This window comes from Geospiza fortis, unplaced genomic scaffold, assembly GCF_000277835.1.
Source record: "Geospiza fortis unplaced genomic scaffold, GeoFor_1.0 scaffold909, whole genome shotgun sequence".
Lineage (NCBI taxonomy): Eukaryota > Metazoa > Chordata > Aves > Passeriformes > Thraupidae > Geospiza > Geospiza fortis.
In genome coordinates this window covers 871,844-884,413 of record NW_005054520.1, presented here as the reverse complement: position 1 = coordinate 884,413, position 12,570 = coordinate 871,844, and the positions used below count along the sequence as shown (strand labels likewise).

The following is a 12,570-nucleotide window of genomic DNA, read 5'->3' as shown; positions in this document are numbered from 1 at the left end:
GCCCTGCTATACACAACCCCATCAGCCTTCCCATCTCCCCCCTGCCCCTACCAAAGCAGCCATCTCCCAGATTTCAGGACAAGTTTGTGGTCAACAGAGAATACAGCAAGGGGAATGCAACCCTGTGACTCTGCACAATGATGGCACCAGCTAAAGGTCACTGTCCTCTGCTTAACAATTCTGGTGGGAATAGAGGCACAGAGCATCCAAAACAGACCTCACCTTCCTGTCAATATTTAGATATCCAATCCCTAAAGATACTCAAACATACAGCAAAGCTCCATTTGAGTCTCCATTTTGTTTTCAAAACCTAAAACTGGTTAATTACCAAAGGGAAAGAAGCTGTTAGCGCTGCAAGTTAATGACACATGAGGCTGAAACCATGGGGTGCTGGAATTCCAGAGCGTGTGCATGTCCCAGGGCCAGGGCAGAAGCTGCAATAGATCTACCTAGGCATTGCTCAGTCTTTGCCCTTGCTTGCTATCTCTTTACACACAGTGTCAAATTGCTTTTCAAACATTCAGCCTGTTCCTGCCTGGCATCCCTCAGGGGCCAACTCAGGTGATACAGAGGGATGAAATGTCTGCTCTGGGCTGTGCCTTTTCCAAGGCACAGCAGCTGGCTAAGACCACTCCAACCCTGCAACGTGAGACCATTGTTTTTGTGGCTCGAGTTTCATCCTCCGTGAGCAGACCCCTAGAGAACAGAACATTGGAAGGACTGACAAGTGGAAGCAGTACTCACTGAGTGGTTTAAGGATGCTGCTGCTTGTCTCGTCAGTGTTTTCTACGTCTGATTTGTCTGAGTAGTTCTCCGAGATTTTCTCCTTTTCTTTCTTTTCTTTGTGCCCAGCTCTTCTTCTGTGACGCCTCCTCCGCCGGTAGCTCTTCGGCACATGGACCCCGATGTAAATGGTGTGGTGACCTGGGGAACACAAGCACACCAACATTAACTTCAGCTCTATGCAGTCTGGGCACCACAGGCCAGCACAGTTCACGCTGCATTTCTCTCAATCCCACAATGGTTTGGGTTGGAAGGGACCTTGAAGCTCATCTCATTCCAAAACCCTGCCATGGGCAAGGACACCTTCCACTATCCCAGGTTGCTCCAGGCCCCATCCAACCTGGCCTTGGACACTTCCAGGGATGGGGCAGCCACAGCTTCTCTGGGCAGCCTGTGCCAGGGCCCCACCATCCTCACAGGGAAGGATTTCTTCCATATGTCTAACCTAAACTTCCCCTCTTTCAGTCTGAACTCATTACTCTTTGTCCTATCCCTGTTTCACTCCAGAAGGCAAGTGAGCTATCTCTCTTAGCTGGCCTACTGTTAATTAGTCCTATTTTTCTTGTCTCCAGATGTGAGCTTGGAACTCTGTAGCTACGTTTGTAGAAGTATTTTTATCCGATCATTTCTGAGAGCACGTGCCAGTGCAGACTCTGATAACTGTTGTCCTTGTGACTGATTTAAATACAAAAATAAACCCCACAGAAGGCCATCATACTCATTCTGTAATACTGAACAGAGTGCTTTTCAAACACATTCTACACTAATTTTTCCATTTGTTTTACCAAATACACTGGCTGAACTTAACAACTACCTTGTGCCAAGTGATTCAGTTTAATTGAAGAGCTTAGACCAACAAAATCTACATCACTTGACTGTGCAGTCCACTGTATAACAAGGGCCAAAGTACCATTAGGTACCTTACACAGGCGCCACTATAGAGGTCCATGCTCCAAGTTGTTATAACACAGCAGAGGAGGAAGGACTACTCACACAAGCTCCTGTCAACTCCTACTTGACACTTTCTAAAATAAAAATTAACAAGTAACAGAAGTGCTAAATCTCATATGTTGGCTGTAAATCCCAAGGATGCCCTTGCACTGAGACTGGGATTTCAAACTAAAGCACTTCAACTACATTTGCTAATGGTTGTGCCTATTTGTGTCTGATAGAAATGTTTTCTTTTCAGGGCTTTCTGCACTTCTGCCAGCTCAGGATGAATATCCTGTGCTTACAGAAAGCACTTAGATGTCGTCTTCTCTGCCCAGATCATTCAGACATCTCACTGTAAGCTATAAAAGCAGCTCTTACAAAAGTAACTCCTGAGAAATGAGAGCTGGATTCTGTACTTGGGACCAAGTTTGGTTTCCCCGTTTCCATCCCAGAGCGGCCGAATGGAGAGTTTTAGATGAACAGACTGAGTAAACAAATTCACCCAAATCAATGACCCACAAACTGAACATGTGTCTCTAATTCCTCTTTATGATAAATCCAGTCTTGGCGACTGAACAACTGAAAATTCAGGCACAAAATATTCAATTTCTGTAACTAACTGATTTGCCAATGAAAAACAACCCTGATTTGCCATTTCAAATTCTACACACTCCTGAGGCCAGCTGTGAGGCCTTTATTTTGCATGTTTGCTCATCTTGCTCCAGCCCCTGCCATGGGTAGGGACACCTTCCACTACACCAGTTTGCTTCAAGCCCCATCGAACCTGGCCTTGGACACTTCCAGAGATGAGAGAGAGAGAGGATTATGGAGCTGAGCAGGGTTCAAATGCAGGCAGTGGAACAGTGACAGAACAGGGTCCTGTGTCTGCTGCCTCTTGTCAGAATGGCCATCTCTGAGGAATGGGATCACAGTGCAGAGGGAAAGGGCAGAGCCACAGAGACATCTGCAGCAAGACCTCCCAGACAGACACGTGAAGATCCAGTTTAGCTCTTGCGTGCCAAAGGAAACCCAGAAAGCTCTTCCAGCAACTGGAAACATCAGCTTTAACGTGGCAGATGGCCTGAGCACTGCACAGGGACGGGGAAGGGGAGATCTTATCTGAGCACAAGCAGCAGCTGGAGGGTGGGGGTGACCCCAGACAGACAGGGCAGTGGTAGCCCTTCCCAAGGGATTCTCACACCCAATACTCCATCCAAAAGCCTGATGCAAAAGGCATCTGTATTAAACAACATTCCCCTTTGAATCACTTGAATTCTGTGGTCAGCTTGATAATAGAAACACATCATAGTGAGCCTGCAGTCTTAATACTTTAATATGCTGCCAACAGAACTGGACAATCTCTTTAATCTTTGGACCACGTGTGCACAGCACAGATTTTGGTAATATGAACCTCACTTGTATATACGCAGGCAAACATCTGCATTACTTTGCTGCTTTCCCCAGTCTGAAGGCAGAGACTTATTTAATGTTCCTTGCTGTGCCCCCACCCCCCCGACCATTCAGGGCAGCCAAGCAAGACATTTTCCTTCTCCATGTACTTGAAGTGCTTGGCATCTGCTTATATTGTTCCAAATGCTGAGATAATCTCCTAGGCTCCCTTCCCAAAGCGCCTGGGAGGAAACAATTGACACATACTCTCAATGCTCTGGGCTCCTGGGACATTTCCGACTCACCGGGGGAAGCCAGCCTTTCCCATGAGAACCAGTGCCTGAAAACACAACGTGACACACAGGCACCGCAAGGATCCCGCAGCTGGGGAGGACGGGAAGCGCGGAGTGCTAAACTTCAGGTAACCCAACCCTGCTCTCTTGCACACCCAGCACAGCTCCTCCTGGCCCTCCCCAGGACACCCACACCCTCTGCGTGCACCACTGTGTTACACCAGTGTCTGTGTCACAACACTCACACCCCACCTGTACCAGCCACATGCAGAGCTGCAGGTCCCGGTAGCACCTGCTCTCTTCTCCGTGACAGTGGGCTGGGGTTTCTTTGGACTTACACTGACTGTAGCTGAAGTCTTTGACTTTTGTGACTACAGAGAATGTTTACGGTGTCCCAAGCCCACAACAAAATCGTTTCATCTGATTATTAACAAAACAAAAAGCAGTCATCATCAGAGAGGTTCTCCTGGAAAAACTCGGTTAAAACAGCATCTTTTGCTTTACTAAGAGCTACTGAATAAGTTCATGATTCAGCACCCAGATTTGGAGTTTGGGCATGGGAGACTCCCTGAATCAGTTCTACTTATGAAAACCCACTTGTGTATCACCCAGCTGAGGTTCTGTGAAATGCAGCACTCCCTCCCTGCCTGCAGGAATATCTGCTCAATCATCATCATCAAGGGCAGCTTGGATGGGGCTTGGAGCACCCTGGTCTAATGGAAGGTGTCCCTGCCCATGGCAGAGGGGTGGAACTAAATATCCTCAAGGCCCCTTCCAACCACAACCATTCTGAGAGATCACTTTATTATGATTCTCTCCATTTTAAAGCACTAGCTCTTTTTTAAAAAGGGTACTAGGGAATGGTTTGTGCTCAGCAAAACCAAAACTCAGTCACTTGGAGACAGGAGCTGAAAGTTATGGGATCAAAGGATAAAGTCTGCCTGCTGCATCTAAGAAGGAATCCTTTCCACATGACTGGATTCTTGAGACTCAGAGCGTGGTAAGACCAGCCCATAAAGAATCTCACGCTGGCACCTTAGAAGAAAACAAGATCAAAATCTAATATTAAAAAAAGTATAAAGGACTGAAAATAAGCTGAGCATTAGCAGTTTTCACCCAGCCCTTTTTTATCCCTTTAAAGACTCCTTTGCAAAGAACAGGGAGAGTCACATTAAACCTGATCAGACTGCAACAGGCCCATGTGGTTACAGCTGGCCACAAAGCCAAATCTTCCCCACCAACTCTGGCCAGATATTTTGGGCCACCTGAAAAATGGGCTTTGCTCAGGATGCCCCCAGCCATGTCACTTAGAGGCTTGTGGCACGGAGTTGGAATGAGATGACCTTGAAGGTCTCCTCCAACCCAAACCACTCTGTGATTCCATGAAATGTGGGACCTTCTCCACCCATTTTCACAGCCCAGCCATCAGTCTTATTCCCAGATGGAATGGAAAGCCCCAGGTGCCACCCCCATGTAACATCTAGAGATCTGCTCTGCAGTCACACCAGACGGGCCACATGCTTCGTCAGCAGAGGATGGCACAGTTTTGTGCCCAAGGAGGTGCCAGCACACAGCCAAGCCAGGACATGGCCAGGATCACAGCCAGGTGAGTGTGCTTTAGAGCAGCTGCTTTTCCAGCCTGGGGTTTGTGCAAAAGGTGCTTCTCATTTTGTGTCAGAATCAAAGAAAATTAACAATACAAAAAAAAGCCCATGGCTCAGAAGGACAAATAAATCAGGGGGATGATCCATTTTAAAGGGGAGATACTAAAAGTAGCGCTAAGGAGGTCCCAAACTAAGCCCTACTTAGTTTCAAATCAGCTCAAGAAATAAGAACAAAAGGCCAGGCTGTCACGTGCCGGGTGCCCTTAGCTCTAGCTGGTTGTAGAGGGCTTTACAGGTGCTGGTAGCAGCAGAGGGGCAGCACCTGCACCCCACCCAGCTGCACCTTCCAGGCCACAAGCTGCTCTGCACTCCCAGGATGGGATGCACAGCCAGCAGGACACCCCACGCTGGAGAACTGTTCACACCTTGGCAGAAACAAGGAACACAAGGACCTCCCCCAGCACTGTGCAAGAGCCATGTCCTATTCCCATTCATGCATATGGACTGAGACACTGAGTCTCCAGGGAAAACCAAACCTCTAGACAGGCTGCCCAAGCACAGTCCCCCCAGGCTCACCAACCAGTCCCCACAGGGTTTTCAAAACATGCTGGTATTCCAGTGACCGATTTTCCATGCAAGTAAAAATCCATCAGTCAGGGAAAAGGCAGAAGGATTCACTGAGCACTTTGTGGAAATCTGAACAAAACTGAATGCACTAGTTGGAGACAGATCAAATCCAAATCCCTTCTCCTATAAAGAACAGTAGTATGCAATTAACCAATTCTTCTGTGCTGTGGCAGTTTGCCAAGGAGAAGGGTCAGCATGAATCCATCAGGCGATGGGAACAACAACCATAAGGCTGAGCAGCAGGTTCACAGACCTGTGATAAATGCCTCCTGATAAATGCCATCAGGAGATGAGCCTGCTATGAGGGAGAGACAGGAAAGGGCAAAACATAAAACAGAGGCTTCATGAGAGAATCCTGAGCTACTATGCCACAGAAAAAGGAAAGAAGACATAACAAAATTAGAAACATCAGGCATCTCTTCCAGTCTGCCAACTCCAACAGAAGAACCCCAAATTCATGGCTTAGACTCAAGTGAGGATCACCATCAGCAAGAAACATGCAGTTCCTTAACCAAAGAGAGAACTTGTGCAAAGACGATTTCATATATTTGCATCACTGCCCTTCATCTCTTAGCCGGCAGTCCTTGACTGAAATGTCTATGAGGGCAGGGAATGAGCTGTGCAGGGGAACATAGTGGGGAAAATTGGAGACCTTTTTCTCTTTTTCTGTAACACCAGGCTTCTAGCACTTCAATATCTTCTAAAAGGATCTAAAACATTACCATGTAACAAAGCTATAGTTCGACAGAAGTGAAGTCTACCTAGCCATTTGCCTAAAGCTTGCACTCCTCTGTTCCAAACAGATGATCCATGACCCAGACTAGACCTGCCAGATTCCTAACAAGATTCAGAGGCCACTCCAGCAAAGCATGTGTAACAGATGAGTTAGATCTGAGCAACAGGATGGCTCTAAAAGACGAAGCTCACATAAATTCAAGTAAAAAATATCTAAACAGGAAAATAAAATAAAATTAGGTCTTCCATTTTCTTCCTGAAGATCCTAGAAACGCTGCTTGTGTAGATGGAACAAAGTCATTCAGGGGGTGGCAGTGAACGAAGGGGTGGGCATTGTTCAGACAGAACAATGAACATGTGGTGGGGGTATTCTCCCTGAGCTTTACATAAGCCACTGCGAGACTCTTACCCACAGCCCCATAAGCTGCTTTTCTTTCTCTCTTCTTTGGAGCTGTGAGAGGTTACAAAAGCCATTGAACCTGTCCTGCTGTGATCTGATCTAATCTGGCCAGAACTGCTTGGCTTCAATGGAAAGAAGAGTTGAAGAAAACTTGAAGAACAGAGGGCTCCGAGGAACAGAGCAGAGAAGGGGATCTGTGTCGGACTGTTGGATTTAGCTCTTGGGAAGCACAGTACCTTTGGATTTTCTGGCATCCTTTAAAATCATGTCCCCTTCCAAAATGCTCCAAATGATCACTCAAGAGAACTGATCTTGGCTCAAAATCTTTTCCTGTTTCCATCTCATTAGTTACCAAGACTGAATGAATTGAGTACCAAGCTGTACTCGACACTCTCAGGCTCACAGGTACAGGCAGGATTCAGACCCTGCTCCAACAGAAGTAAGAGCTGTGGTATGATGACTAAGGCATCCCAAGCTGCCTCCATTCTCTGGGAAAAGCCTCAAACCAGCCCTCTGCAACTGACCCTCGATTCCAAGGCTGCAGTTTTATTGGAACAGGTGTCTGATGGAAGACCTTGCTGCAAACAGAACAGGGCTCACACAGAGGCGCTCACACAGAGGCTCCCCGCATCTCCCCAGCAGCACACGTTTCCTTCAGGCAGTGCAGGAGTTCCCTGTGCCCCTTCTCAGCCTCTGTTTCAGTCTGGTGTTCTGCTACCAGAGCAGGAACATCACCAGAAGGAAAGGAGGGGACAGGCCTCCAGGAAGGCTGGGAGGATGCTCAAACCAGCAAGCTACAGCCCTAGCACCAGTTTCCAGGTTAAGCCCAGCTTTGGCAGTTCTGGTATGAGAAGCACAGGTGGGAGAGGGAACAACACTCCTGTGTTACCTAGCTCCAGCTCAGGCAACATGACCAACATGTTTTGGGTTACCTTTTCATTTGAAATGTCCTGGAAAAATCCAGGAAGGTTCACAAGCACATCTGGGACTCACATCTGACAAATGAGCAAAGGCTGTACCTGATTTGCAATCTCCATGCTAAACTGTTATATCCAGTGTTGTTGTACCTTAAAAAAGAGCTGTTGGGCAGAGGAAGATGAGAGCAGACATTCAAACAAGCCTAGACTTGAATCCTGACTGAAATGAGAGCCGTTGCTCCCATCCGAGGCTGAAAGGTGCCATGTGAGGGCCACTTTTCTAGCTGGCATGGGCCCCAACAAAACTAGTTTCACTGCCAGGTCAGAGAACTGATGATAGTTTCCAATTAGTTGGACATGATGATCTCAAAGCTCTGTTCCAAGTTCAATGATTCTGTGATTCTAAACTGACTGGAGATGGGAAAAACGAGTCACTGCCAGAATGGCATGGAAACCCATTCCTTCACCTCGTGCTCAGCACATACTGGCACAAAACTTATCACCACTGCAGAGCAACCACCACCTTTCCCTTACCATGGGCAGACCATGCCAGCTATTGACTCAGCTGCTCTTAGAACGTTTTCTCCACTTCTCGTGCCGGCACAGCCAGCTTATCTGCCTTACGTCAAGTCATTTATCAGCCTCTGAACCCAGACTGCAGCTTTTCTCACTGACCATGGAGTTGGTGGCCATCAAAAACCTCCTCAGCCCACCCAGCACCCTCAGAGCTAATGCTGATTGCTGACAGCAGAGCAGGGACAGCGACATGACCAGAACAATACTCCATGCAATGACCTGCTGGACGCTGCCAAGAGTAAGCACTCTCCTGAAAAGTGCCATGGGGAATTAAAGATGGAAAGGAAAGAATCTGAAGATCTGAAATCTTTCATCAGGGTGTTTCAAAGCTAGGAAGATCTAAACCACCTGTCTTGTTTTTACTTAGCTGTGTGGAGCAGCCCTGGGTTCCAAACTCCACCTGCTATTCCCAAGTTCATAGAATCACAGAATGGTCAGGGTCAGAAGGGACCTTAAAACTCATCCAGTTCCAGCCCCTGCCATGTGCAAGGACACCTTCCACTATCCCAGGTTGCTCCAGGCCCCATCCAGCCTAGCCTTGGACACTTCCAGGGATGGGGCAGCCACAGCTTCTCTGGGCAGCCTGTGCCAGGGCCTCACCATCCTCACAGGGAAGTTGTGCCAGATGCTGTTTGCAAAGACAGTACAAAGGAACTGCCCGAGTCCTCTGAGTTTGGCTTTTGCAGGAGTAAAGCCCAGTTTTACTGAAGCAAAACACAGCCTGGTTTGCTTCTACATATAAATTAAGGGTACCAAAGAACATTAATGAGCACATTCTGTGATCAGATTTTACCTGATTAATTTTTTAATCACATTTCTTTCAGAAGCAATTAAAGACTCTGATATGAAACAGGTCATCTGGTTACTTCTGAAAAGGAAGGAGGGTCTGCCTACAGTCACAGATCAGAAACAGAGGGCAGGGATGAAAGGAGAAAAAGAAATCCATGTATATGGGCAAATACAGCTCATTTCTCCCACTGTCGACCTGCTGTTAATACAGGTAAAGATGTTCACAGTTAGCTCTGCCCTTTTAGCCTCTCTCCTCATTGATCCAGCCACCAAGGACTAATCTTGGGCTTATGGCATCACACAGCTTTCTACCAGCAAAGTGCAATGACACAACCGGGTCGAGAATAGAAAGCAAGGAGGAGGAAAGTGCTAAAATGGAACAAGTAGTTATGGAACATTGTTACAAAATCCATGGGTTAGCCTCTCTGCAGAGCACAACAGTAAATGGCACAACGATAAGAGGACCCAGGAAAAGTTTCTCCTAACAGCATGTTCTCCTGAATTCATTCCCACAGGAGGGCTGAGACGTGCTATGGAAACCTTTACTTTGCCCATCATTTGGAAGGCAGGACAGGTATGCTGCTCCCCATTTCCTAACACATGGAGCTGGGGTGCTCCTCAGGCTTTGCAGTGGAGTCATCAGACTTCAAATCCAGCATCCTCCACCCCACCACAGAGCCAGGGTGCCAGCGAGCCCGGGGGAAGTTCCACTCAGAGAGCCAAGAATACCTTATCTCGCAGGATAAGGTGGAGCTTTACTTTTCCCCTCTTGCAAAATCAGTTATTAAGTAATCTGTTTATGTCACACATACCAGCACTCCTCACAGGGGCATTACAGCAGCACAGCGTTACCTTCAAGGAAAGGAACGTGCAGTGCTCTAAATGAATGGGAAGGGTCCTCTCACATGGCTTAGGACAGTGTCTCTTCCTGATTTCCCCCAGCAAAGCCAGCTGGTACTTGCTTTCCTTCATGCTCTGCCCTAGACCCAGGCAAATCCCCTGGCTCGCCAGGTCATATTTCTGGGCACTTCCAGCCAAGCAACTCCTCCTAACAACATGCACTGAATCCACCTCCGAGCCCTCTCGTGGATCCAGGCAGCAGGGAGGAGTGGAGTGGAGTAATTTCCAAATGTCAACAGCTGATATCACAGCAACACATTCCAGTGTAGGACCAGGGTGAGGTGCCACCTGAGGGACGGACTAAACACTCCCTGGAAGCAGGCCCAAGGGACATAGTTCTTCTGTCAGGTATGTACAGTTTCTGTTAACACTACATTTACTCAGCGAGGGCACAAGGGACAATTGTCCCACCTTGAAAATGTCTCAATGCCTTCCTGAATAGAAATGCCCTTTTTTACCCCTCCTTAAAAAGCCAAGTCTTTCCCTCTCCCCCGCACCACTACATAATCAAATGGGTGGGTGACGAGGTTGGAGTTGCTATCTCCATCCCACAGACATAACCTGTGGGCATCACTGACAAAGTGAGCCATGCTCCTCTCTTTTCCCAAGGAGCACACCAAACAGGGATGCTCAAAGTGACACCTTCAAAATTCTGTCTTCGCCTCTTTGAACTCAAAGCAACTTAAAAACAGCAAAAGAAGTCTGGTTCCAAGGCATATTATAATGATCTGCTGGAGAATCTTTCCATTCTCTCCTGCTAACTCCTGCTGCCCTATCTCTTCTGATAAAGGTTACAGCTTCCCTTCCCCTCATGGAAGGAAAAGAAACAATCTCCTCTCCGCTCACTTTCAGTGAAATTAAGTCTCTTGACAGACACTCTCCTTCTTTAAAACACCCCACTGTAAGTGCAGGAATCTAACAGGGACTTAACAGCATCTGCACCAAGAGCCAGCCAAAGATCTGCAGCCTGACATCTTCGCCCTTCCACTGGATCTTACACTGACAGAAGGCAGGGTGGGATTAGATTAGATACTAGGAGGAAATTCTTCCCTGTGAGGGTAGCGAGGCCCTGGCACAAGATGCCCAGAAAAGCTGTGGCTGCCCCATTCCTGCAACTATTGGACAGGCCTCGGAGCAACCAAGTGGAAGGTGTCCCTGCCCATGGCAAGGGGCTGGAATTGGAGATCAGTTCCAACCACAGCCACTCTGTGAGTGTCCAGTTGATTGCACACATGCAGACCATGACTGCACCCAGGGTGCACATTGGATACACACACGCATTACACACACGTATCTCTGCAGAGAGACAGATGTAGCCGAGGACACACAGAGAACTGCAGAAACAGTGAGGCTGGAAACATGGAGACAAATAAGATCTCTCCAAAGTGCCAAAGCCTTTAATGCCTACAGGCACTTCTGCAGTGCCCCAGATTGCCAGGCACGCCAAGAATTCCAGGCTGTCCTACTCAGCACAGAGCAGAGCAGCTGAGCAGCGGCTCCCTGGCTGACCCACCCATGCACCATGTGTGCCCTGTGACCCTGACAGATGCCTCGGCCTTGCATCCTTGGGAGATTTAGCTGGGCTGCTCCCAGGAGCCTGGCAGGAATCACGGGCTGCCTTCAGCACCCCCGAGGGAATGAGCTGGCTGCACAGTCCCGGGGCTCTGCAGAGGCTCAGCCCAGCAGCTCCAGCTCTCTGTCGAGTACAATTAGAAGCACTTGTTTCACCTCCGCTCCTCATTCCCCTAGCTGGTCTGTTAGCCCAGCTAAACCAAATGAGGATATCCACATTGGAACAAAGGATAGGAACACACCACAGCCATCAATACTACTTCAGGCAGTAACCACATCCCCTGCAGAAAGTCAGAAGGACCCTCCTGTGCTCATCACCAGCCACCACTTGTATTATACTCCTGGAGCATCACACGTGGCCCTTGCATGCGCCCTTACAGCACGTAGCAACATTTAAGACAGTAAAACATCAAAAAATATCCTCTCTCTCTCCCTCCTCAAATGTTTCTGCTGTGCCAAAGTGTCAATTATTCCACAAGCAAAAGGCTAATACAAACCTGACCCTGCAGACAGCAAACAGCCTCATTAAACCCAATACGATGATTTATAGTGGCTGAGCACAGATTACTTCATTCCAGACAGGAAGAAAACACAGGCTTTTTGGTGGAAAGGACTGGCTTGGTTTGCTGGAAGTGCTCTAACTCCTCTTTTTAGAGACTATTTCCTCTCCTACTGCTGGATCCTTTCCTGTCCATTACTGGTGACAATGACATGGCTGTAACTCTACACCTTTCAACACATTTTCAATTGAAAAGCCACCGGCATTTGTTTGCAAATAAAGAAGTTAAAATAAAATTATACCCTGAAGTCAGGAGGGGAAGGATAGTTCTGCAAGGTGAAATCCTCTCCCTTCTAGGTTAAGTCCTACGCTATCCTGTTCTCCTCCTTCTCCCCTACTAGTTCATCAAGACCACAGACAATCAATCCTCAGAAAATGAGAAAAAGAGAATTTGCTGCCATTAACTCAGTCCTATCAGCTTCATGATTTTCCAGGAAGAAACTTGAAGTAAACTCCTTTAAAACCTTTTACCTTTGGGATTTCACAACATTTT

At 47.7% G+C, this 12,570-nt stretch overlaps 1 protein-coding gene across 2 annotated transcripts in view; it reads right to left on the bottom strand.

Annotated features, from left to right (window-relative positions):
* The window catches only part of SLC4A4 (solute carrier family 4 member 4), a 117,563-nt gene that overhangs the window by 86,239 nt on the left and 18,754 nt on the right, over nucleotides 1-12,570 (bottom strand). For both annotated transcript variants that reach the window (XM_014310375.2, XM_031063646.1), the window contains exon 3: nucleotides 745-924. In XM_014310375.2, coding sequence (XP_014165850.1) covers nucleotides 745-924 — 180 coding nt within the window. The remainder of the gene's footprint in view (nucleotides 1-744; nucleotides 925-12,570) is intronic.